Source organism: Hippichthys cyanospilos, chromosome 2 (genome assembly GCF_059441005.1).
Source record: "Hippichthys cyanospilos isolate Australia breed blue-spotted pipefish chromosome 2, RoL_Hcya_1.0, whole genome shotgun sequence".
Lineage (NCBI taxonomy): Eukaryota > Metazoa > Chordata > Actinopteri > Syngnathiformes > Syngnathidae > Hippichthys > Hippichthys cyanospilos.
The window spans coordinates 33,932,642-33,958,364 of record NC_142370.1 but is presented as its reverse complement, the minus strand read 5'-3'; the positions used below and the strand labels follow the sequence as shown (position 1 = coordinate 33,958,364).

The 25,723-nt window shown below is 39.0% G+C and overlaps 1 protein-coding gene across 4 annotated transcripts in view; it reads left to right on the top strand.

Moving 5' to 3' along the window:
• Positions 1–25,723, top strand: part of prex1 (phosphatidylinositol-3,4,5-trisphosphate-dependent Rac exchange factor 1) — a 98,182-nt gene that overhangs the window by 23,811 nt on the left and 48,648 nt on the right. For all 4 annotated transcript variants that reach the window (XR_015864739.1, XM_088407578.1, XM_088407577.1 and 1 more), the window contains exons 2-9: positions 199–264; positions 445–567; positions 6,498–6,602; positions 12,196–12,297; positions 13,392–13,553; positions 17,865–17,998; positions 18,176–18,291; positions 22,157–22,306. Coding sequence is in view for 3 of the 4 variants with exons in the window: in XM_088407578.1 (XP_088263704.1) it covers positions 199–264; positions 445–567; positions 6,498–6,602; positions 12,196–12,297; positions 13,392–13,553; positions 17,865–17,998; positions 18,176–18,291; positions 22,157–22,306 (958 nt within the window). In the remaining variant the exon portion in view is untranslated. The remainder of the gene's footprint in view (positions 1–198; positions 265–444; positions 568–6,497; positions 6,603–12,195; positions 12,298–13,391; positions 13,554–17,864; positions 17,999–18,175; positions 18,292–22,156; positions 22,307–25,723) is intronic.

Below are 25,723 nucleotides of genomic sequence, written 5' to 3'. Positions count from 1 at the left end.
TCTGCTTTTTCTTCTCTGATCTTCTTTTTCTTCCTCTTTTTTTCTTATTGTATTTGTTTAAATTTTACAGATAAAACAATCATTCAATTAAACACGGAACAATGTTGACGTACGCGTGGCGTTAAGTTGATGATGGAAAGGTATCTTCTTTATCAAACATACTCAAATTTGCCACTTTAATTTGCTGTCTCCTCCCAGGCATTTCTGCACAGAATCAGACAAACTGCGGATGACCAACAATGTCTCTCACCTGAACATGTTAAGGTAGGACTTTTTTATTTTTAAACAAGCTAAATACCGGTTTGCCTTAACACTGAATTTATTGACCTTTCTGCCCCCACCCTTGATCCATCTGTTGCTCACTTCCTTCCTCACTCCTTTCCTTTTCCTTTATCTCCCCGTTCCTCTCTATCTTCTCCACCAAAATCATCCCGCCGTTTATAGATTCTGTTTTCCAACATCGAGGACATCCTGGAATTGCACAAAGAGGTGTTGTCCTCGTTGGAGGCCATCCTGCAGCCCGAACCCCAACCCCATCATGCACTGGGACACGTGTTTCTCCAGTTTGTAAGTAAATGCACAACGGCAACTACGCGGGCATGCAAAACACGCTCGCTTTTCGCTCCTGACCGCAAATGTACAGAAAATAACCCTAATTCTAACTTTTGCCGGGGGCCTTTGCACCCCCTACTCACTGAGACACGAACATGCCTGTCTTCATTCCCCCCCCCCCCGAAAACAAGCCTGCATCCTCCCCTAAATTGCACCATGTCTTTAAGTCACGCGGCATGTTTACATGCAACCAGGCTGAGCTCCCAACATAGTTCAACTAAGTTCCTGTGCAACTCTCGGATCTTTTCCAGTTAGACCGCAATGTCATGTTGTAGCGTGTAAGTGGCTTTGTCTTATTGGTATTCCGGTCTCAAAACAAGTATTAGCCAAAACGTAGGAGCATGAACACAACTTACCGTATACATGCAATATAAATTCAGTGCAGTATTTAGAATTGGATTTCGGCCGGACCCAGGTCTAGTACTGGGTTAGCACTTAAATACGTTTATTCGTATTGAGTAAAAGGTGAGTATGCACACTATGTCGTCAGTTCTTGCAACGGAAAAAAAAAAAAAAAAACGATAAAGTCCCAAACAGAAATCACAGATTTCTTTAATTGTTCGAGGTGATTGTGGTTTTAATTAATTTTAAGGGAAGAAATAAAGCCAACAAACATTTATTTAGATGTTTGATTTGTTAAAAAAACAAAATTCAGTGTAAAATAGTCATACAAATAAACATGCAAAAAAGTTTCCATGTTGCAAGCTAATAGCTAGCAAAACTCCCTCAAGGAATAGTCCATTTATTTTGATATTTTTAGCATTAAAAAGTTAATATTTTGTCTCTTATTAATTTAGTGCACTTTTTGGTCATGTGCCGTTTAATAATTGGTAATTTACTAATTAAACCGACTCATTCAACCCCAAAGACGTAAATTTACGTTTTTGAGTCCATACATTAAATCCTAGATACTTATTTACAGCTTTTTCAAATATTTTCCAGTGTTATGCTAAAGGAGAGTCTAAACATGGCTGCTACTAAAGGATAATCATAGACAAAATATAATATTTTAACTGCTAAATATGGTTAAATAAGTGGACTACGCCTTCAAATTAAGTCATCACCGATCGCAAACATGTCTTGTAAATCGCCCGTCCAGCATTTTGCCACTTCTGCAAAATGAAACGAATTGAACGTATAGCCCGCCTCTACATTCCACTCATCCGTCCCGCTTTTCACCCCACCCGCCACTACCACGGCTCCCCTCCGTTTGAACTCGTATGGCCTCTGGGGACAAACAAAGAAGGCTCTGTGTCCAGGGAGGAAGAGCCGCTGTGTCAATCTGCGAGGGGACAATGCCTTTCTGCTCGCACACTTTGTCTCGCTCTGACCAACTATTTTCAAGTCAACTTTCTCCGAGGTCCCCGAGTGTCGCGGCAGGATGCTGTGCCGCACTGACGCCGGGACTTGAAACCACAATGGCGCTCAACCGCCAAAGCTGTGACGGTCGTCTTAGTGCTCCGAGACATTTAGTCATTTGCAGCGTGAATGGTTGACGCACAGTAAACAGAAATTGGAGTTTCACACAAAAGCTACAAGATGAGCCGACGCAAATGAGCGCGTCAAACGCCGAGCTTTTGTCTTTTTTGGTGGAAGTTCTAACCGTAGTTACTGCGCTAAGCTAACGATAGCGCAGCATTGTCAGCACAATATTTAGCACGGTCTCGGCCACTGCGAGATTGTGACATTGAAAACTTTTGGCGCCGCCTCTGGCCGCTGTTGGTATTACATATATTACATACATAGTGAGAAGGATGATGTGGCTTTTAGAGCAGCCAGCCCTCCCCATTCACAATATTACCTTTGGCCCTATATGTTGATATTACATACATAGTGAGATAGTGAAAAGGATGATGGGGCTTTTAGAGCAGCCAAATATCATGTAGTGCAAAATATTATGTATTTAACAGCTTTCCTGCACTGTGCAGGATTTGTAAGGTGCACATGTGCGTGCGATAATGTGACAAGAGAATTCAAGTGCAAATTTTTGTGACTTTTCGTGTATGTTTAGGCCCTCAAAAATGCGATTCATTTCGGAGAATAATAATAATAACAATAATAATAATAATGGACAGGAACATTAGGGACCATGAAGTGGTCGCTGCTTGGGCCCTAATTACAGCAACTTTGGGTTACTTTTTGCACCTTCCACCAGTTTTTTTTTCCCCCCACACAAATGTTCACACAACAAACGAACCAAACACATAGCAAAAAGTGCCTTTCGTAGCAAGTGTCCATTGATAACTCCTTCAATTGGCCGAGGAGATGAGACCTTCGCACATGTGCCCGAGACGTCAAGGCCGTTCCATCTGTCAGGGTGGAAAATTGATTACGGGGAGTCTTTTTTCCATCGCTGCGTGGTCAGACTGGGTCGCAGAAAGGTCAGACTGTAGATGTGCAAGCAGGAGGTTCTTGAATTTGGAATTGGAGGGAAACCTGAAAAAAAAGTGTGACTGAAGATGACGGGGAAAAAAAAAGATGGATGACTGAAGGCTGTATTTAATTACGAGTCAAAGCAATAAATCAAAATCCATCAAATAATCAACATTTGTAATATTATTGCATGTGAATGTCAATTTCTGAGATAATATCTGACAATGACAACTAAAACTTCTAAATTTGATATTTCCTTCGTGTCATTAGGGCCGGGCAATAAATCGAATGAATTTGATGGCATCATCAATCATGCGCATATTAGGATAAACAAGTAACATTTATTTTAATCTCATTCATTGGAAAAGAATGCATGGCATTCAATCAAAAATGTTGTTCGGTGGGTTTTTTTTTTCTTTAATGCAAATTGACCATTCATTTGACCGAAAAATCTCCCATGCTCTTCCGTGTTCACGTCTTCCTTCCGTTGCCTTCAGCAGCCTATCAGGTTAAACTGAAGACAATGACAGCCAATCAACCGCTTCAGGGTGTGATTGGCCTGTGTTTCCATTCCCCAATAACCCGAGCACAAATTTGCATAAAATTCGATCTAATCAGCATATTATAAAAGCATAAAGTTATTGATTAAAAATTAGATGAACACGATTAAAAGACCATGACTGTAATTAATTGCAATTACCGTAGTTCCTCAAATAAAAGAGCTTTAATTACAATACAATACAATATAAAAAACTATAGCAAAACAGAAAAAATCTCCCTTACCAAGTTTTTCATATTTTCTTATGTTCATATCCAGGTTATACAGTATATTTGTTGCGGCTTGAGTTCAGTGTGTTTCAGATTTGCCACACTGTGAGAGGTCACTGAACGCAGCGCCAGTGAATGCGCTCAAAGCTGTTGATCCTTTTCGCAAAGCAGCAACAGTTCATTTGTCAAAAGTACCCAAAGTTGTGCAGCATCCGTGTTTCACCAAGTTTATGATTGTGTTTATATGCCAAAAAACTGCAATGAATAAATAAGTCAAATAGAATACCCTTTCATGTTCTTGAAACGGTGCACTAGTAATTCAATCAGCTGGAGAAATAATAATTTTTCCACGATCCTCTCCGTTTTAGTAATATTCCTGTGTGAACAAGGGTGGACTCGCTCGTTGGTTCAGTCTGCTTGCTTCTTTAATCGGAAATAATGTCATAACCTTAGCAAACCTGAGCTACTTTTAGCTGCAACGGGGACTTGTTGCCAACAGCCAACCGCCATCTAGCTAGTACCATTATGCTAATTATTGTCAGTAAGAATACGGCCAATATAAAAATGCACATTTATGCGTCAAAACTTGTCGTACGTGGCTGACGATCAATCTTCTTCGAATGACGCCGAAAACCCCCCAAATTTTTAAATGACCGTTTTTACAACACATCCATAATTTCGGCCTTCATTTTTGGGAAAAAAGTGATATATTTGGGGAATTACAGTAATCTGTTAGTCTATTAAAGGCTCAAAGCTAACGCGATTAGTGTGAAAATGCGTCGTGTGAAAAGGGATGTCGTGTGGCGCAGTGTTTATGTGTTGCTCTTTGGAGGTACCCCTCCCCCCACGTCACTCCGTATCCATTACACTTCCTTTTGCAGCCCGTGACCTTCGACACCTTCGGCACTGATAGCTCCGAGCCAATTGGTCGGACCCGTCTGGCACCCTTCGGTCGTAGCCCTTGACCCCGGCCGAGGTCAACACCATGACCGGGATTTGATTAACCCCCCGCATTGTTCCATAAAACCAGCTGTCAATCACGGCTGAGATTCTCGTTGAGGAAATATCTTCACCAACGCCACTCCGGTTCCTACAAGTTTGTTTTTTAAATACTAGTTATTGGAGTCAAGAATTCCTTCTGGAAGACTCTACCCTTAAGTCCAACTCTCCGAATTCCAAAAAGTAATTGCACGTTGGACGAGAAATCACAGGCGTCAATATTTGCTCAATCTGGGCGTCTTCTCAGCGAGTCCTCCCAACACTCACGTCATTATACGTTCTGAACCGCGGCCATTATGCTTTCACTTTTCAGAGCGGGACACAAACCTCTCATCCAGCTTTCGGAATAACATTCCAGTGAAGAAGAATTTGCGTTCGTCAAAGGCTCCGGGAGCTATTCTGGGCACAAGCCGTGTCTTTCACCATCATCCTGATGTTTTAAGGTCCAAGCGAGGAATAGCAAAACACGACTTTACTTTCGTGCTGTCACAATTTATTGTGCCTGTTGCAGCTAACGGGAGCTCGTGTGAGCTTACAGCATTACAGCATTAATTTCAATTATAAGAAGCAAGCGGACTGAACCAACATCCGAGTCCGTCCTTGTTCGCAGGCGGGAATATTACTCAAAGGTTATGACATCTTCAGCTGATTCAACCGAGGTACCAAGGTAACCTTGGTGGAACACAGATGCTGATAACCAGTTGAATAATTGGTTAGAGCCGTTGTTTATCTTCAAATGATCAAAATCTTCCAGTTCCAGGCAATAACCAGTAATTATTTTGAAGTATATAGTTCCTCATCAAAGTTGTTTGTTTGTTGTGTTTGTTTACTTTGGTAAAAGAATCACCAAATCAGTGACTGAATTATTATCAAAAGGTTTCCTGAATACAACGTCCATCACTCTTCCGCACTATTGCTTCATGTTTTTTTTTAATCATTAAACATTACCAGATTAACAACAATAATTGGTAAATAATCTCAGAGTGAGGAAAAAAATATATTTATTATATACTTTAATGCAAAATTAAATTGTATTTGATTATTTGAATCCCCTTGTGGAAAAGCACTGAATGAAGGCTTCATGGAGCTGAAATTTCACCCAGATAGTGACAACATGCTAAAGTTCAACTTGGCACCACCAACTTAATCACACATCTAGGAGTGTGCCAACTATTGGCTAAAATACTGTGAGAATGATCAAAATACTGCACAAGGATGAACTAATCAATAGAATAATGAAGTGAAATTATATTGAATAGAGACAGCCCTAATCGGTGTTTCTTATTTGAGGTCCCTGCGTAGGAGGTGCTCAAGCAGTTCGAGTTAATTGGTTTCTTCCAAGGCTCATTCATAAGCCAGTTTGACATTCTAACCTCAACCATACTCTTATGTCATACATTCTAACGGCTGTAGCCAAGTGTAAGTACTCGCGACAGGAGGCAGACACGCTTCAGAGTCAATTGCGGCCTCAATGGCGTCTACGCATTGTGTGCAATGCCAGCTTTATGAATAATGGATGACAAATGACGATACCGTATTTCCACAGGCCCATGTATCACTTTACGCACGAAGAATAGGACACAGATAGAACTTTGTCAAAAATAGCTGCTTTTGGATTTTTATAGTACAAGTCTATAGTACAAGTCAAGGCCATTTACTATCAACTTTATGTATCGTTTTTAATAACTAGCAAAAAAAAAAAGATTTCTAATCCCTCTTGTGTTTTTTTTCCTTATGTTTGGCAGAGGGAGAGTTTCTCGGTGTACGGCGAGTACTGTAGCAACCACGAGAAGGCTTTGCGGCTGCTCATGGAGCTAAACAAGATACCCCACATCAGGACCTTCCTCCTGGTAAGAAACCTGCGCTGCAAAAATATGTATAAGTATGTTAATAAAATACAGTACATGTGTACCAACACGAGCAATAAAATGCAAAAATAGCTTCCGAATAGCTTCCGCTTTCTAATACCGGAAGTTTCGTTGCAAAGAATCCATCGTTAATGTAAGAGAAGCGTAGAAATTTTAATGCACATGTTTTTTTCTCAGGTTCGGGAATTTCCGTTTGACAGAGGTCCTTAGTTGGAAATACTTACCGTATATTATTTCGAGTAAAATATCTCAACTTAGTAGTGATCGGTTGTTAGCCATGCAGCGCTTTAGCTACTGCCACCTGCTGGACAGGAGGGGCGTTTATTTTATTTTTTTTTGTCAAAATTTGAATTCTACTGATCTGAACAAACGAACTTGCCCGCGAACTGGGCCACACTCAAAAACGTAAGACCAGGACCACCTGGTATCTGCATTTCAGAGTCCCTGGGTCTGAAAGCCACTCGTATTTGGTGGCGAGGCGCGGTTCGACCTTTTATCATCTTGACTAACTCCTTTATTATGCTCGCTTTATGTACTGTCTGCCTTTTATGAAGCTAATAATGTTCCTTACTCGGCGCTTGCCCTTATGTTTGACCTTTTCGTTCCCCTCCTCCATCCATCGCCGTTCGTCTCTGCAAGCTTCCCTGTGACATATTTCTCCTCATGTCATCTCCCTCCTCCTCTTTTTTTTTTTCCTCTCATTATGTCAAATCCATTTCCATGTTTTAACACTTGCACGGAGAAGCTGCGAGGGGTCACGGGGGTTCTTCCTGCCCGGACAGGATGCAACTGCCATCAAGGTCACTTTTGTGTGATACTCTTGTAGTGTTTCCGCTGCCAGCTGTTTCCATGTTTTGACACCCCCGACGCCGGGCCCCCAGACAATAAGCTCGCCGGGCTCTGCGGAGGAAATTTTCTGCGGACTATAAGGAGGGTGGGGAGATAAGGCTGTCGGGGGGGGGCAGCCAGCTGCATATTGCTGGCAGCCTTGATGGGAGTGGTAGAAGGATCCGATGTACATGAGTTTGTCTCTGCCAGATGTTTGCGGCCGTGGCTTTCTTCTGACCCGGGGGTCTGGAAACAGCGGGATCAGAGTAACAATGTTGGTATTGACTTTTGACTTACTGTTCGGGCTCGGACTGATCCGCCATTTGTTTATGTACTAGACCAGTGCTTCTCAACTTTTTTTCCGTGAAGTACCCCTGTGAAATATCTTTTCAGCTAAGTACCCCTCAGCCAGCGCAAAGCGTTTTTTGGGTTTTGTGGGCCTGGAAGGGGGCTCCTCCCACCTGTGGTCCCTTCTGGAGGTTTCTGATTTTCCCCTAATTGGGGTTTTGGAGTTTTTCCTTCCCCTTCTGGGAGCTTTGACAGGGGACGCTGTTGTGTACCTTACACCGAAAAGATGTCTCTGTACGATGTCTCCACATGACCTCTTTTCATCTGTGAAGCCCTTTGAGACTTCTGTGATTTAGGGCTATACAAATAAAATTTGATTGATTGATTGATTGATTGGGATTAAAAAAAAAAGACTTCAAACATGCCATCTTTCAAACTTTATTTGTAATGGTCCACCAAAAAAAAAAAAAATCCGCCTAAAGTGTCCTCTTTTGGGTCATAGAAGAAATCTGTTATCAAAAAGAAATAACACAATTATGAATAAATATTTTTCCGCAAAAAGAATCAATATAAAGTGTCAGACCCGTTCTCAAAAAGAAATAATTATGAATAAATATTTGTCCACAGAATAATATCCAATATAAAGCGTCCTGTTTTGGGATGACAGTCGAGATCTGTTCACAAAAATAACTGATTAAATTAATTATTAATAAGTATTTGTCCCCACCAAAGATAATAAGACCTCATAATTACAAATAAATATTTGTCTTCAGAAAAATATGCAACTTAAAATGTCCTATTTTGGGATCATAGTAGAGATGTGTTCACAAAAATAAATCATAAACTTGACAGGTAACGAGGGGTGGCATCTGACAAATTGGCTCAATCTGGGTTTTCGCACGTATAAAATTGAATAACCTACTGAACATAACATTTATTTTATGAGCTTATATTTTCCTGAAACAATGAATTAATCCAATAATTATTTTAATTTTATTTTTTTAAATCCCAAGTACCCCCTGAAGTTCCTTCAAATACCCCCAGGGGTACATTTACACCCATTTGCGAACCACTGCTAAATGTACACAAATTTGGCAAGAGTTTTCTAATTTGGTAGTTGATCAGCATATTTGAATTTTCATTTAATCTCAAAATTGTTATGCGCCAGTGTTGTAATCAAACTGAAGCAGATGAGCCCCAAACGACTGCGGCGAAATGAAAACGTTGAGCGTTCAAAAATTCGTCACCAGTGAGATAAACTGCATGCCGGCATTGGCTCATTCTCTGCAACGTTAAGTTCCCGTGTAATGATTATTCTATGAATATAACCATATTCGTGCTAATTGAGTCATACAAAAAGGAAGTCTCGAGAATTTCATATGAAAACGAAGTGTTAATTACTTTGGAGGCGAAAAAGAGAAGTTAAAAGCAGAAAAAAATAGGTCAGATTGAAGAACCGAGGTAGAACTGGGGGGAGTTGTAGCTCTAGGCTTGCAGATTATACACCAGTAGAAAAACCAGCCCAGCGCCGCGCTTGATTGGATTTAGAATGTGGGGTGATTCTGAGGGGGATCCTATAGAAATGCTGCAGGACCGCCAATTTAAATCAGTTCAATGCTAATTACGTATGTTTTTATGTTATCTTTTTCAACAGACCGCAGCTCATATGTAAAGTGAATTCGTAGAACTTCACACCCGCAACTACTTTGCCAAAGTACAGACAACAAATGAGACAAGAATTGAAGATTTGGGCAAGACGAGCAATGGATAATACAATTCAAGCGATTTTTAACATTAAAAAGTTCGTACTTTGTCAATAATCAAGTCTTTTATTCAGCCATTTTTAGACTCTGGTTTAGACTAACACTTGACATGAGTAGGAATTAAAGTTATTTATGAGTTTTTTTTCCTTCAGTTACTTAAATCAGGGGTGTCAAACTCATATTTATCGGGGGCCGCATTGTAGTTCTAATTTTTGTGTGAGGGCCGGTATAATTGTGAAATCAAATCAATTTTAGGTGTGTTTGTCACACTTCTAACTAGTTTTGAAAAAAGAGCCCGGTAAAAACTGTTCAAAAGACATATTGGGAACAGAAAATGCTTGTTATTTTTACCCGCAAATTTTTAAATGTTGAGGACAACTTGCAAATTTAGTATTTTAACCAGAAATTTGAAGTTTGCCCAGGATTTCGCGGGCCACATAAATTGATGTGGCGGGCCGGATCTGGCCCCCGGGCCTTGAGTTTGACACCTATGACTTAAATTGTTCAGTGGCATCAGTTCTATCCATGCAGCACATAGTAGTTTAAATTTATTAATACCACAAAATATTGAAAGATGTTATGGTCTGTATTTGTAGCCTCTGAAGTGACCATGACACTTTAACTGGTTTCTACCGCCACCTACTGTCTTATGGTGAAACACAAGTAAAAAAAAATAATTTTCTGTTTGCTGACATAGTTTGACCGCCGCTCAAAGGACTGCTGCAAAAATGGTAGGAAAATCAAGGTCCTAAATCCTGTTAAAAAGTACTCAAAAATTGTAATTAAAATGGTTTTATATGGTCCAAATTTTGGACAATGGTTATTTTTGTACACAAAATCTTGCACGTCCAGCTGCAATCACATAGAAATGTCAGAATCGTTGCATTTTGAAATTTTACACGTTTTAATCATCTGCTACAAATTTCAGCTCCCTGGTGTTTTTTTTCCTCATTGATTCTTTTATATCATAAAAAAAATTCCATAATTTGTAACATAATGCCACAAGGGTTAAGCAAGTTATGCACAAGCTATGAATGTTAGGTTTACATTAAAACTGATTTCAAATCTGGATTCATTATTTTCTTTTATGTTTTTTTTCTGCAGGATTTTTTTCTATTTAAATGAAACCTTTCAATAAATGCTTATAATTTATGTTTATTTCCTTCAATATACTTGTAATCCTCCAGAATGATTGATAAAAATAATAATACTAATTTTGGTCCTTATCGCTTTTGAAGCAGCAATTTTTAAACTATTCAAGTGATTCTGCAAAATGGCTTTCTCCAGTGAATGACATTTTAAGTTCAAAATCACATCTGTATTCTTGGAAACTAGATTAATGCATGTTATTGTCACGTACCTTTTTGTCCGTCACGTGATTTTGCAGCTGGAAACAACAAACTTGAAAGTGCTTGATGAAACTCAGAATTTCTGCAAAACATTCTAGTGACAGGATGTCGCGGTTAATATGCGAAATTGAGGTTTGCAAAAATTCAACTCATAGCAACCGTAACTGCTTTAAAAACAGTAGCAATATCCAATATTCCCCATGAAATTATATCAAAAAGATGAAACAGATACAATAATGTAACAAAAATGTTGCCAGACAAAAATTCCATTTGTTTGATAAGAAAACATTTCTCGCATTGACACGTTTTGTAGCGAGGGCATGACTAGCGCTGTATAAACATGTAACAATATGTGTATAAAAAAAAGATATTTGGAATATGTGCCACACCCCTAGCTTTCCTCCTCAGGAACAACAAATGGAGATGTAACACGTCTTCTACTTGCGCAACACGCTGTTCTCAAGTGAAATGAAAACAATTAGCTGAGGTCAGTGCTAGGAAAAAAAAAAAAACAGAACAAAAACCAACACGCAAATGCTGCATTAAAGACGATGTGGAAAAAAAACAATCTCATAGCAAAAGCTTTAATTTCACCTAAAACCATCCATATAATCCATTGATTTATTCAAGGAAAAAAAAACGTGTAAAATGGTCCAACAAAAATGACCAATGCTGATTTTAAATCAGTTTTAATTTATGCTTAAAATCATAGCTTGTGCATAACTTTCTTAAAAAGATCATTCTTTTATTTTGCTATTTTAAGCAGTAAATAGTTGCCTATAGCTAATTTGATTTTTCAGTTATTTTTCATTATGTTATTTAAAAACCTCTTTTTCCAGTTGCGCTCGACTGAAAATCAACTGGCGTGTGCTCAAGGATCGGGTAGCGACCAATCATGGCTCATCTGATGGTCACGTGACACTTAATAAACTGAACTATGATTGATCGTTAGCGGAGACTTCATTGCTGATGTCATTTTCAGTCACCAGCCAGTGAAAATCGTTTTCAAAGGAATTTCTTTTATGCGAAAAATAATTTCGCTACCAAATTAACTCATTCAATCCCAAAGATGTCATTTTACGTTTTTAACAGTACATACCTTCAATCATAAGTATTTATTTAGATTCTTTTTCCCAAATGTGTTCTTGTTAAAGGAGTGTCTAAAATGCCTGCTACTAAAAGAGGTCAAAACGTCAACTTTTTGATGCTAAAAATGGCGAAATGACTTTAAATATCGCAATGTAGTAGTTAGTGTCTTGCAAAGCAGCCATCTTCAGAGCTATACAAATAAACTTGACTTGCTTCCTGTTAATTTTATGCTTCTGTGTGGACTTGTCTCTTTTTCAGCACTGTATGCTACTAGGAGGCAAGAAGAGCACAGATGTTCCTTTGGAGGGCTATCTTCTCACTCCCATCCAGAGGATCTGCAAGTATCCTCTGTTACTCAAGGTAAAAAAGAACAAACAAAAAAAACACTACCATTGACTTACTTAGCTGTAAAGCTCGGTTTATGTTTGACGCGTGAATACTGCGCGGAATCTTGCTGGCACACGCTTTGCAGCACTTTATACTCAGTGCGGCTTTTCCCCAGCAGTCTGCAGATATTCTCCCATACTGTAGGTGGCAGTAAATAGTGTCTACAGCATACAAACAACACTACTCTATAACAGAAGTTGAGAATCACAGTAGATTCAAAAATTTTTCGAGCTTTTTTCCAGGTGTTGTTTACGGTGTTTAAGTCACGGTGGCCCTTTTCTGCCGAATCCCAAACGTGTTTGCAACGGCGAACTTCCATAAGCATCAAAGTGCCTGATACTAAAACGACAAAAAAGGAGAAAATTCTTATTTTATTGCAATTACACTTACACATGACAAAAACAAAGCCTTTTCCCCGCGGTCATTCGCGCCCCCCCCCCCCACCATCACCTCGTACACCCCACCCTATTTGACAAGCACTGGGTTAAACCAACCCAGGTGTCAAACTCAAGGCCCGGGGGCCAGAACCGGCCCGCCACATCGTTTTATGTGGCCCGCCAAATGCTGATTTGATGTCAAGTTTCTAGCTAAACTTGCAGATCGTCTTAAAAAAAAAAATCTGTTCCAGATCTACCTTTTTGAACAGTTTTTACCGGCCTCTAATTTCAAAACTAGGTAAGGATGTAAACAAGCAAAAACGGCGTTCATTAGACACGTTTTTCTATTTTGAAGTCCTAAATTTTCAGGATTTTAGAGAAATTCAGTGGTACGTTAAAATTTACGCAATGATTGTTAAGGATGCTTTTTTAGACTATTTTTAGATTTATTGTGGCCCTCTGACAGAAACTATAACCACAATGTGGCCCACGATAAAAATAAATTTGACACCCCTGGATTAAGAATGAAACAAAACAAAAAAACAAAGTGCTTCATCGGGTTTCATTTTCCCATCACTAAATCAACTAAATAAAAACATTCCATTCCATTCTTTTTTTTTAATTGCCTACCTTATCATTTGCTCGATTATGGAGTTTACTATGAATTTGACAATCAAACTCTCCTGGCAGGAGCTCTTGAAGCGGACCCCCAAGAAACACGCCGACTATCCCGCCGTCGAGGAGGCCCTGCAGGCCATGAAGGCCGTCTGCTCCAACATCAATGAGACCAAGCGACAGATGGAGAAACTGGAAGCCCTGGAACAGCTGCAGTCTCACATCGAAGGCTGGGAGGTGAGAAGGGGGACGGCGGAGTCGGGCCCGAGCCAAAGCGTGACGTTCGGAATCGGCTCGGAAAACGCGGCGCGCGGGGGGAGGGCCGGGAGCGCGGGACCTTCCTTTGCCGCGCTTCCTCTTTCACGCTTTCCGATTGAAAATGTTCTCACTGGCGTTTATTGCTCACGTGTACGGCGAACCGGAAAGACGAAAAGTCGAGTCCTGCGCAGGATTTTCGGAACGTCTCGCAAGTGGCCCATACCGAGCTCTGCGTTAAAACGGGAATGAGATTAATAATGGATGACGCGTTTACATATCGTGCACATTAGAGCTGGGCAATAGGGCCCAAAAATTGTCATTTTAATCCATTTGAATTCAAGTAATAAGGACAATAATAAATATTTATCTAAAGGTATTATGTATTCAAAGATAAATGCTGTGGAAAGTAATTATGCATACTCTTTTTAAATTGGCTTTAAAATAAACGTAACATTTATAGCTTGTCCATAAATGTCCCAATTAACTCATTCAATCCCAAAGACGTACATTTACGTGTCTTTCATGGGTCTAAGCATTCCAAGTTTTTCTTTCTTTCTTTCTTTCTCTTTCTTTTTGTCTTCCTTCCCTCCCTTTCTTGGTCCCTCTTTCTTCCTTTCTTTTTTGTCTTCCTTCCCTCGCTCTCCCTCCCTCCCTCCCTCTTTTCTTTCTTTCTTTCTTTCTTTCTTTCTTTCTTTCTTTCTTTCTTTCTTTCTTTCTTTTTGTCTTCCTTCACTCTCTCTCTCCCACCCTCTCTCTCACCCTCCCTCCCTCTTTTCTTTCTTTTTGTCCTCCTTCCCTCTCTCTCTCCCTCCCTCTCTCACCCACACTCCCTCTTTTCTTTCTTTCTTTCTTTCTTTCTTTCTTTCTTTCTTTCTTTCTTTCTTTCTTTCTTTCTTTCTTTCTTTCTTTCTTTTCCTTCATTCCTTACTTAAAGTAAGCTAAAGGAGTGCCAGAAAATTTTTGTGAACTCAATTATTTTTCATCTTGAATTAATAGCTTTAATAGCTCACCCGTGGTCAAGGCTCAGGTAATGACCAATCACGGCTCACTTGTTGGTCATATGACATGTACTGTCTTTTTTAGATGACAGCAAGTGGAAAAAAATGTTTTAAAAGTATTAATTGTACATGGACAACAATTTATGTATTAAAAGAACTCATTCAATTCCAAAGACGTTTTTATTTCTATTTTTAATGCATAATTTTTTTGAGTATTTTTAAGGGGTTATTCTACAAATTAGTCTCCAAAAATACATCCTATTAAAGCACTTAATTATAGACCAAATATTAACTTTACTGTTGAACTCTCCCTTTAAATGCCACAACATTTGTTAGTACAAATTGTACACAAAACTTGTAAACCACTCGTCCAACATTCCGCCACTTTTGCAAAACATAGATTTAAAAAAACAAACCAAAAACGTTTTTACTATCAACGTAACCACTTCCAGTAAGTTGTCCCTCTTATTGGCGGTCCATCCTAAAGAGTTAACGGGCAGTTCAGCCAACACCCCGCAGCAGGGGCACGGATGGGGCTCGGGAGCCCGCTGCATTTTTCACGCCTCCCTCACCCACCACAACGGCGGCCTTGTCTCAGGAGGCACCGCGGGGACAATCCACCTACGCGGGGTGCCAAGGGAGACGCCGGCGGGCATTCTGCCCGATCCCGAGGGACGGCGGATGCTGAGCTCTCGTCCTACCAGCCGCTGGCTTTGGATCGAAGGGGGTGGTTCTACGAGGGGACCTTCGGAGGGAAGGGAGGCGAAAAAACGCAAGGGTAGACCCTGAGCGGGCCTCACTTGTACATCCCGCCGTTAGCTCACCGAAACCAAACCGCCATCTCGGATTTCCCCCCCCACAAAAATGTCAACATCTGACCACGGTCATAGGTCACTAGAAAACAACAGAAAACCAGGACATTGCACCGTAATTACTTTAGACCGCCGGACGGTTCTGAAATAACCACTGTAATCCCATAAAATTATTTTGTAAAGGATAAAAATGAGCTACATTTTTTTCAATTAAAAAAATCAAACTTGAAATGTTTTACGATTAATAGTAATATTTACGCGAGCCGAGCCGCTGCTGTAGCTTCTACTCTATGCGCCTTATAATGTGGCTTATACATGAAAACATTTTTAAAATTGGTAATTCGTCGAAGGTGTAATTTATAATCCGCTGCGCCTTATAGTGCGGAAAACTGGGTAACTCATCAGGTGCGTTCCGTTTTTGCAACCTTACATGCAAAATTGAATGAATGCACGCCTGCTTTGGATTGAATGCCTAGACTCGTGAAAAATATGTAAAAATACGTCACCTGTGACATTTAGGTAAGTTATGAAATAGTTATAAAATCACTATACAATATTGTTGTCGGAATATTTTCCACAGGATTTGTTTTTGAATAAATCAAACCTTGAAATAATATTTGTTGGGTTTATTTATACAATTACAATGGATTGAAATTGTAAGCGTCCGGAATGACTGGTGAAAATTGAGTTTTAATTTTTGGGCCGTATCGCCTAGCCCTAGTTTAAAACACATATAAAAAGTGCTCTATGTTTTTTGTTTTTTTTACCTATCTTTAATACATGCCACATAATCAAATTGGAACTCGTTATTGGAAGCTCCCCAAAATCTGTGCTACTTTATAATAATTACTATTATTTTACCTTTAAAATGATACCCATTCAAGTAAGTTCCCGATTCCGATCACGCATTTTTTTTATTTACGTTATCGCTCATGCGTGTTGCACCAAAGTGTCAGCTCACAATAGGATAAAATGGAGGATATTATCGCCCGGCTCCTCTGAACGGTTGATACGGTCGCAAAGCCGCCCACTCCCCATCAATCTCCGGCGCCATTAGTCTCACTCTTATATTCTTCTCTCAGTAGACTCTCTTCAGGCTATTCACCTGCAGCCTTAATGGACGAGCGATTCTCTCTTACCCAATCGGATCCAGATACATTACACGCGATGGCGCACGCATACGCACGCCTTTTAACTCGGTGCGGTTAACGTGAGCCGAAATGGATACGCAATCCCAAGATGAGGTCCGAGCAGCTTTCTCGTGGTGTCTTTATATTAGTGACTGATGACCGCCCATCATCAAAACACCCCCAAAGGACTCGATAAAGGACACTTGAGCACGGGTGTGGCCGGTCCAGGGGGTTTCCGTACATGAAAGACCGCAATGTGGCGGTCCAAATTTGATGTATCGGCGAGCGGCTGGGGTGGGGTCCACACGTGGGTCTATTTAGTTCCGGATGATTAAGAGTGGAATGAGACGTTTTACAATGAGTAATGAGCTTTCAATTTCACTCGCTCTTCTTTCGTCACGTGTGCGCCGCTGACATTTGTTAGCGTCGCGCGGAGCATACCGTAGCAATAGCTCCATATCGTGCAGTTACCGTAATTTCCGCACTATGAGGCGCTCCTAAAAGACGGCAATTTTTTCAAAAGCTGACAGCGTGCCTTATAATTGCACATTTTTATTTTTGGGGGGTGAAAAAATGAACCAAAAAAAAAAAGTGCAAAAAACGCATCGTTTTTCTTAAAAAAAACAAGATTTTATGAATTAAACCCATAAACCGTTTAGAAATCAACAAAGCAGGATATTTTGTTTGCAATTTGATTTTAAAAAATTATGTTTAATATTCAATTCAATCTTAATTGTATTTGTTCAAACTCTTGATTCATCTTGCAGTTGATCTAAACAGTACTTTATTGTAATGAAAAGGTATCTGTTTCCATTTTTCACATAGAACTAAAATAAAACAGTCGTGTATTCATTTTGGGAGTGAAAAGAGTTGCCTATATTCTATTAATAAACTTTGACTGACTTATTCGATTGTTTGGTTGACGTTCGCTTTAGCGCAGCTCCATCTAGTGGATGCATAACGCAAGCCCAGCCTCTACTGTAGCTGCTATTCTATGCGCCTTATAATGCAGTGCACCCTATATATAAAAAAACGTTTTTAAAATAGGCCATTTATTGAGGGTGTGTCTTATAATCCGTATAATAGTGCAGACAATATGGTATTGCAGTGCTTCTAAATAATATTTAGCGCCCTCTTTCCATTACAGCTGCAATACAAAACATTTACAATAAGTGCAGGACGACCACAGGAGTGCGATCACAAATTTAGAAATTTGCGTTCAGATTACGAAATTCCTCCTCACATACAAAAATGCGTGTGAAAAAATGAACTTTTTTTTTTTTTTGCCGCGTGAATGAAACTGCTGGACGCGAGGTGATTTCCAGATTTCATTCGGACTTTTTCTTTCAGGGGACCAACTTGACGGATATCTGCACAGAGTTGCTTCTTCACGGAAATCTCCTGAAGATCTCGGCGGGAAATATTCAAGAGCGAGTCTTCTTCCTCTTTGATAATCTTCTGGTCTACTGTAAGAGGAAGTCCAGGTGAGAGAAATGATGCCTGAAGAAATTTGTTGCTGAACGGAGGAAAAAGATGGGAAATTTCTGCAAAGGTCCCAAAATGAGTTTGTATGAATGCGCAAGTGTTGCAGACGCTGTTTCATTGCCCCCGGCGGATGTTTTCCACGCTGAGCCTAACCGCATTGCTGTCTCATTTCCTAGGGTTTCTGGAAAAAAGTCCACCAAGAGGACCAAGTCTATCAACGGCCCTCTCTATGTGTTCAGGGGCAGGATCAACACAGAGGTGATGGAGGTGGAAAATGTGGAAGATGGAACAGGTTGGTGTTTACTCAGCAATATTACCGGTGCGCTTATGAAAATCTGGATTTTTCGATGGGGCGGCCAGGGTGCCCCAACACTTCAGTGAGGGGAAGTGAGGGATTGTATTTTATGAAATCAAATCGTTCAAGCGGACCCCCGGGTGATGGCGTCCCTGGTTTAGGTTTTTTTTTCACGTTACGAAGTGGATTACAGTGGCCCCCCCGCGTTACAAGATTAATCCGTTCCGCGTCTGGGGTCGTAAGGCGAATTGGTCGTATGACGGGCGATCCAAACCGATGTTAATGTGTGTAGAACCCCAGGTAAAAACATCAAAATTGTACATACATATTCAAAATAAGTGTTACGTATATATAATATACAAGTATACAATCAGAAAACATCATAACTAAAAAATATAAAAAGGATTTCTTTGGATCTTCCTAAGTAAGGTTAGCCTAGGCTAGGCTAGCTTCATATTTCTTGATTATCTCCAGCTTTGCTTCCATATTATCTCCAGCTTTGCTTCCATATAAATCATCTTCTTACTTCTCTCTTTAACATCACTAGCAATCTTTGAACCCATGGCTAACCCTTTCAATTTTGAATAAAGCAGTAAAATGTACTATAAATACGCTTTTGTAACCACTCACAATCGAACAACGCTATACCGTTGCGCCATTTTGAAACGAGTGAGGCCGACCGATAGCAGACCAGCATTGTGGTCATGCTTTGCATGGAAGCAGTTAGACGGTAATAGTAAGTATGTGCAATCACCTAAAAACGCCAGCAAATGGAGGCAAAACAACACAAATATAGCCAACCCCCTGGGATCATGACAGTTGTTTTGCTCTTATAACCGGGAAAATCTCATAAAGAGGGATGAAAAACTCAGTATTCCACGTCGCAACATGAAAATGTCGTAAATCAGGGAGGTTGTAACACGGGGCTCCACTGTAGTGTTTTGGTGGGAAAAAGGTCAGAAAAATCACAGATATTACATTTTCCCTCTCTGTTTGGGGCGTGGCCCCAGAATGGTAAGGTGTGGCTCAGGTCATCTCTGGCCACCATTTAGCTCCGCCCCCGCATGGTACAAGTGATTTACCTGCCAATAGTAGAGCGCCAGTAGACCTCTGTCAAGGCCAAACGATCCAAATATGTATACCTTCACGAATACTCGCTTCCTGCGACGTATATGTGAATGTTCTTTCTTCCCCTTTTCCACTTCCTCTTTATAAAAATGTGAAACGTCCTCCCATAGATTCGCTGTCATTCGAAACGAAACGTTTTTGGCTCGAATAATGTGATGAAACCGAAAAAGAGCTCCAAATCAAACTGGTGACTTTAGTTCACATATCGTGTTTGGCTAGATTATGCCATCACGGAAAAATGTGCCTTTTTTAATGGGTCTTTAATATCATATGATACTTGCCGTTCTGCCTCGCTGAACTCAGCAAGAAAGAAAAAGAGAATTGCACAAATCCGGACACCATCACTGAGTGGCACCGTGTGTGTGTCACGTGATCAAACTTAGGAATAACCAAAGAATTGTTAAAAATATTGTTGTTTGACTCCTGGGGGAAATCTTGACCCAAATCGGGCTTTTTAATGTGTGATATCAAAAGAAAATATTACAAAAAAGACTAGGAGGCAAAAATATTGGATAGATTGTCAAAACATGACAACTTTTGGGAATTAGAGAGGCACACACTACTCGTGTCAAATTTAGCCCATGTCGGGCTCGTTTACTGCCATTCAAAATTGGAAATAAAATTGGAAATATTGTCGATTTTGTATGTATTGAAAACCCGATGCTTTATCTCCCAACTACTCTAATTATGACAGTAAATATTCCCATCTCAATTTCACGAAGCTATAAATAGACGGAATTGTTACTTTTACTATTCTCCCGTTTTTACCATTTTTGTACCCACCCTCGCCCTAAATGACCAAGATTTTACTAAAACGGCAAGACTCGCAGTCAAACTAGCAAAAACAAACATTCGCTGAGGGTTTGGGCGGGGTGTTGCGGCGGTTGCACAGTTTCAAAGAGGATGTTGCACACACGCAACCTCAATTATTTGATGTCCAGTATTCCGTTGAAGGTGCGGCTACGACTCGAGGTGCAAAACGTACCTCCAGAAGGCTTGCGAGAAACTTGCATCCTTGTGCGTTCTGACTTGCCGACGCCTCGTCTGTGGTTGGGCTATCAGCGTGTTTCAGCCGGTATTTTTCTCAATTTGTGTGTAGTGGTGTAGAAACACCATCTTCCTCTCTATCACGTGTTTCCTCTTTCTTCTTTTCATTTTTTTTTTTTTTTTGCTTCTCCTGTAAGCTGCCAGAATATTTTGCAATCTCACGACCACAAAGACGAAAGCATCATTCACAGAGCATTTGTGTGCGTATCTAGGCGTAATATGTCAGTAATTTCAGATTTGATGACGGTATGGCTATATATTAGAGTTTCAGATGGAGGTTGATTTGTAGCTTTTCGGGGTGGATTTTAAAAATGTCCCCCGAGGGATCCTGAAAACATGAACGTTTGTTTTTCCCGATGCAGTACGACAAGAGTTGTTCTCCTTTGGGCTTCAAATATCAAAAGTATACGTGACCTTTGGCCATGAGGTTAATGTAGTCCATTACCGGAGGCCATTCATTATTTAGCCGCTGCTCACCTGCAGCTCACTTGATGATTAAAAATAGAACAGGGTAGATGTTTTTTTTTTTTTAATCTGATGGCAGGTGTTATTAAAAAAAAAAAAGCGTAGTTAGTTTTTTTTTTTTTTTTTTGCTGACAATCTGCGAGATATTTCCATATAATAAAGTGATATAAATGCAAGGCTCGAAATATGCTCTTTGCCTTTTTGCCTATTTTTAATTTTAATTTTAATTTTAAAAACTGCCATAGTTATTTTTTATGTATTTTTTTTTTGCTGATAAGCTGCTCGATATGCGGCTGGATAACGTGGTATCAACACATGGCCGTTAAAGAATCATATTCAATCGCTAATTAAAGATGCTAAGAAAATGCTCGTCAATTACGCATTATATCTGTATGACACGGCATAATTCTCCACTTGCTGCTTACATATGGCGCATTCAAATGCAGTCTGACATTTCAAACTCAGAAAGCAAAAAAAAAAAAAAATCACGAATAACTGTGTTAATAAAAATAATAACAGGTACCGTATTTTCCGCACTATAAGGCGCACCAGATTATAAGGCGCACCCTCAATCAATGACATATTTTCAAACTTTTTCAATCACAATATAGTAATACTCAAAATAAGAACAATAATAACTCAAATAATAACATAATAATACTATAATAATATTTATAATAATATAATAATTATTATTATTACTATAAAAATTATTATTTAATTTCAATCAACCTATAAAAATAATAACATATTTGATAATAACTCAATGTGAATATGAGCAACCTTGTTCAAGTGTAAACACACAAAAGAAAGAGGTAAAGCTTACTTTATCACTTCATTCCCCATCTACCAATCACAATCTCAATATTGATCCATATATAAGGCGCACTGGATTATAAGGCGCACCATCAGGTTTTTTAAAAAAATAAGTCTTTTAGGTGGGCCTTATAGTGCGGAAAATACGGTAATCATTTAATGTTATTGTTTATTTTTAAAATGTTGCTTTAGAGCCTGGGGATAAATCTGCAAAAATGTTCCTTAAAATTAAAAAATTGCTGCTCAAATAAGTCAATGATTCACCAAAAAAAATCAAGGTTTGGAATAACAACGTTCAACAGAGCTCTTATTCATATCATTGCTAATTTTAATTTGATTTGTTTCATTATTTGACATCAATTTGATTTCTCCTACCACTGCTATAAATGTTTGTTTTTCTCAACAGCGGATTATCACAGCAACAACTACACGGTGACCAACGGCTGGAAGATCCACAACACGGCCAAAAACAAGTGGTTTGTCTGCATGGCCAAAACGGCCGAGGACAAGCAGAAGTGGCTGGATGCCATCTTGAGGGAGCGAGAGCAGCGAGAGAGTGAGTAACCCCTTTTATTCACCGCGGGGGGAAAAAAAGAAAATCTGCGCTAAATTTACTCACAAAAATATCATATGGACGCTTTCACCAGGGATGCCACCAGGGGGCAATGTTTCCCACATGTTTGCACGACAAAAGCATCTTATTTTCTCACCCTAATATATTATTTACCAGTGTGAAATGGCATTGAGTTTCTCACCTAATTCCTAATATATACCGTGCTGGCTGTCAATTCAGACCCATTCAAGAAAAATCGGTTATTTCAGTTTGAAATGAGTGAAAATGACATTTTGACTATTAATTGATCAAAATTTGCTTAAAAGTAAATAACGTGCCTGGTTCTAAGTAGGCTTCATTTTTTTTCATCGGTTTGCACTCAGCAAGTAACTGAGCTGTGTTGCCCTGTGTGCCATTTGTTTGAATTATTATTTACTTGATTTATTTTTGTTTTATTGTTATTATTTGTAAGTATTAAGCCTTGAAGCCTTGTTTACATACTGCTTGTTTAAAAAAAAAAAAAAAACACTAATTAGACATTTGACCAAACATGATGAATAATCATGATGACTAATCATGATTTCAATATTCACCAAACTGATTGTGTTTATAATTTTGCTCATAATCGTGCAGGACTTCTTTAGAAGCATTTCTACATCGTATATCGAGCAACATACTGTTGCGGTTCTGGGGTGGGGGGGTGGGGATAAAAGATTGCGAGACGGTGCACGCATGCTCGTGGACGCAATTGCTGAAGCTAATGTCGCAAAAATAAAATGATTTGAAGTAATCCTTTATTATCTTTTTTTGACACAGCAGAATATGAATCTGTCCAAAAGCCCTAAAAATCCTCATCGCTTGGCCACGTAACCGGATGCTCTTTCGTCATCGTAATGAAATTATTTAAAAGTGTTCCCCCCTGACCTTTGCGGCCCATCTGTCCTTATAACGTTATTCGTATCATTAACCGGATTTGCCGCACGACATAAAAAGCCACCCGATAGTATTGACGGCTTCGGAAAAAGGATTCCGAATTGCGCGGTTCGGACGCGATTTGGTCGGAAACGCATAAATACTCGGCGGATGGTGTTTCACCACATGTTAAATTTGCCTTTGTAATCGGGGCATATGTCAAATAATGGCCCGCGGCGGCGAGCGTGATGAATAAGCACGCAGGAGTGCGCGGTGTTAAATTACGAGCTGGCGGAAACTGACCTGAGGCTAACAGATGCCCCGTCGGTCACGGCCGCTCATTTCCGCTCGCGTTCGCCACTTCTTACCTTTCCGTCTAAGCCTCTTAGCTTTTATTCGACAAAGCTCCACATTTCACCTGAGACGTCTTAATGTCGGCCGTTTTTACAGCCACGCTAGCACGTGGCTCCGATAAATCGTCCTCAAACTTGTTTATGAGCCGCGAGCCAGTCATTATTACGTTATCCGCTTCCATGAAAATTCTTGCGGCGCCAGATATTACAACATTTTTCGCAAAAAAAAAAGCGGAACGTTTAGTGGAGTCTTGAGGTTGTATTCGCTGAAGGCAGTATGATTTGGAATTGTTTAAAATAAAAATAACAATTATAAAAACAACATATATATATATATATATATATATATATATATATATATATATATATATATATATATATATATATATATATATATATATATTAGGGCTGTCAAAGTTAGCTGGTAACTGGATATTAATTTAAATTTTGTAAAGTGTTAAATATTACTAAGCCAGTTCTATTTCATTCTCGTAGCTGCTGAACTTTGAAAGCCAAACTTAGTCGAGAGGAGAGCTACTCACAAAAACAATGTTTCACTTTAAAAAAGCCCCACTTAATGATTCAAAAAATAAATAAAAAATTGCACACGTTACCAAATTGCACTCATTTGGTACATTTTCTTCGACAGCTGTTTTACAGAAATTATATTAAAGGATCAAGGAACAGTGTTTGAAACAAAATAGGAGTTTGTATTTGTTGATTTTATGTAGATACGAGTAAATATATGTTACAGGCTTCATAGGAAATAGTCGTTGAAGAATGCGATTACTGCCATTCATTATGGAAAATTTTGCAGTGAATGTCTTTACTTGACAGCACTAATATATATATATATATATATATATATATATATATATATATATATATATATATATATATATATATATATATATATGAACTCTAAACAGTAAGTCAAACATGCGTTTGATTCCACCAATTATGACGCGTCATATTTTGCAGCAAATCCCCGCGAATACTCGTGAGAACTTGACAAAGTGATTAGGTGACGGCGCTAAGCGAAAGATGACAGGAGGCAGCGCAAGACGAACTACGGCAGCTGGAGGAGAAGCCGCGCGGGACCCCCGTTGTTAAAGTCCCTCTCAGCTGCCGTTTGATGTCATCGAAGCCAGCGTCCATCCAATCGCCCCGGACTCCGTTGGGATATTGAATTCTTGGGATTTTTTCGCACACTTGCTTACGACTGCGATCCGACGCTTGCGTTTCGTTTCCGTCCAATAGAAACTGTAACTACTTTTGAGTTTGTTTGATTTCTGTCCAAAATGAATGAAGTCGGGTTTTTCTTCGAGTTCAAATATTTTGGGGATACGTGTCTTTATTTTGCCACGTGGTAAAATTCAGCATTTCAAATACAAAAAAGTTTGAGGACACAGAAGAGATTTTTTTTTTTATTCTTTAATTTTACCAGGTTGATAAGACTAAGCAATAAAATTAATGTCATTAAATTTATTGTTTTAAAATGTTCTAAAGTCCCACAGAGAGTCAAACTCAAAATGAATTAATGAATTAAATAAGTGATTGAATAATTTGCTGTAAATAATACCATAAACATTTAACCATAAACATAGACATTTCTCCATAATATCTCCAAATACTCATGCATTATAATTATTTTTTATTATATAATTAATTATAATTAAAACATTATAAACTTCTAATTAGAAAACAATTAATTATGAACTATTTGAGAAATAACTTATAATAATTAACCATTTAAAAAATGATATGTACATTTTAAAGTCTAATGCAACCTTTTTTTACACAAATATACCCAATCATCACTCAATAATCTTCTGTAAATAATCGCCTTAAACATATTGAAAAATGCAAAGAAATTTACAAATAAAATCTTTCCTCCATTTGTACATTTAAAAAAAAAAATCATTCATCATAATTAATCATGTATTTTATAATTAATTACAATTAAACACATTATAAAGCATACAATTAAAAAAGAATTAAACATGAACTATTTCACAATGAACTTATCGTAATGACCTATTAAAAAATATGAAAATATTTTAAAGTCTAACGTGACGTTTTTTTTAATGACACAAACATACCCAAGCTTCACACATAATAATATTACTGGTATTTTCTGTAAAACCATCAAAAA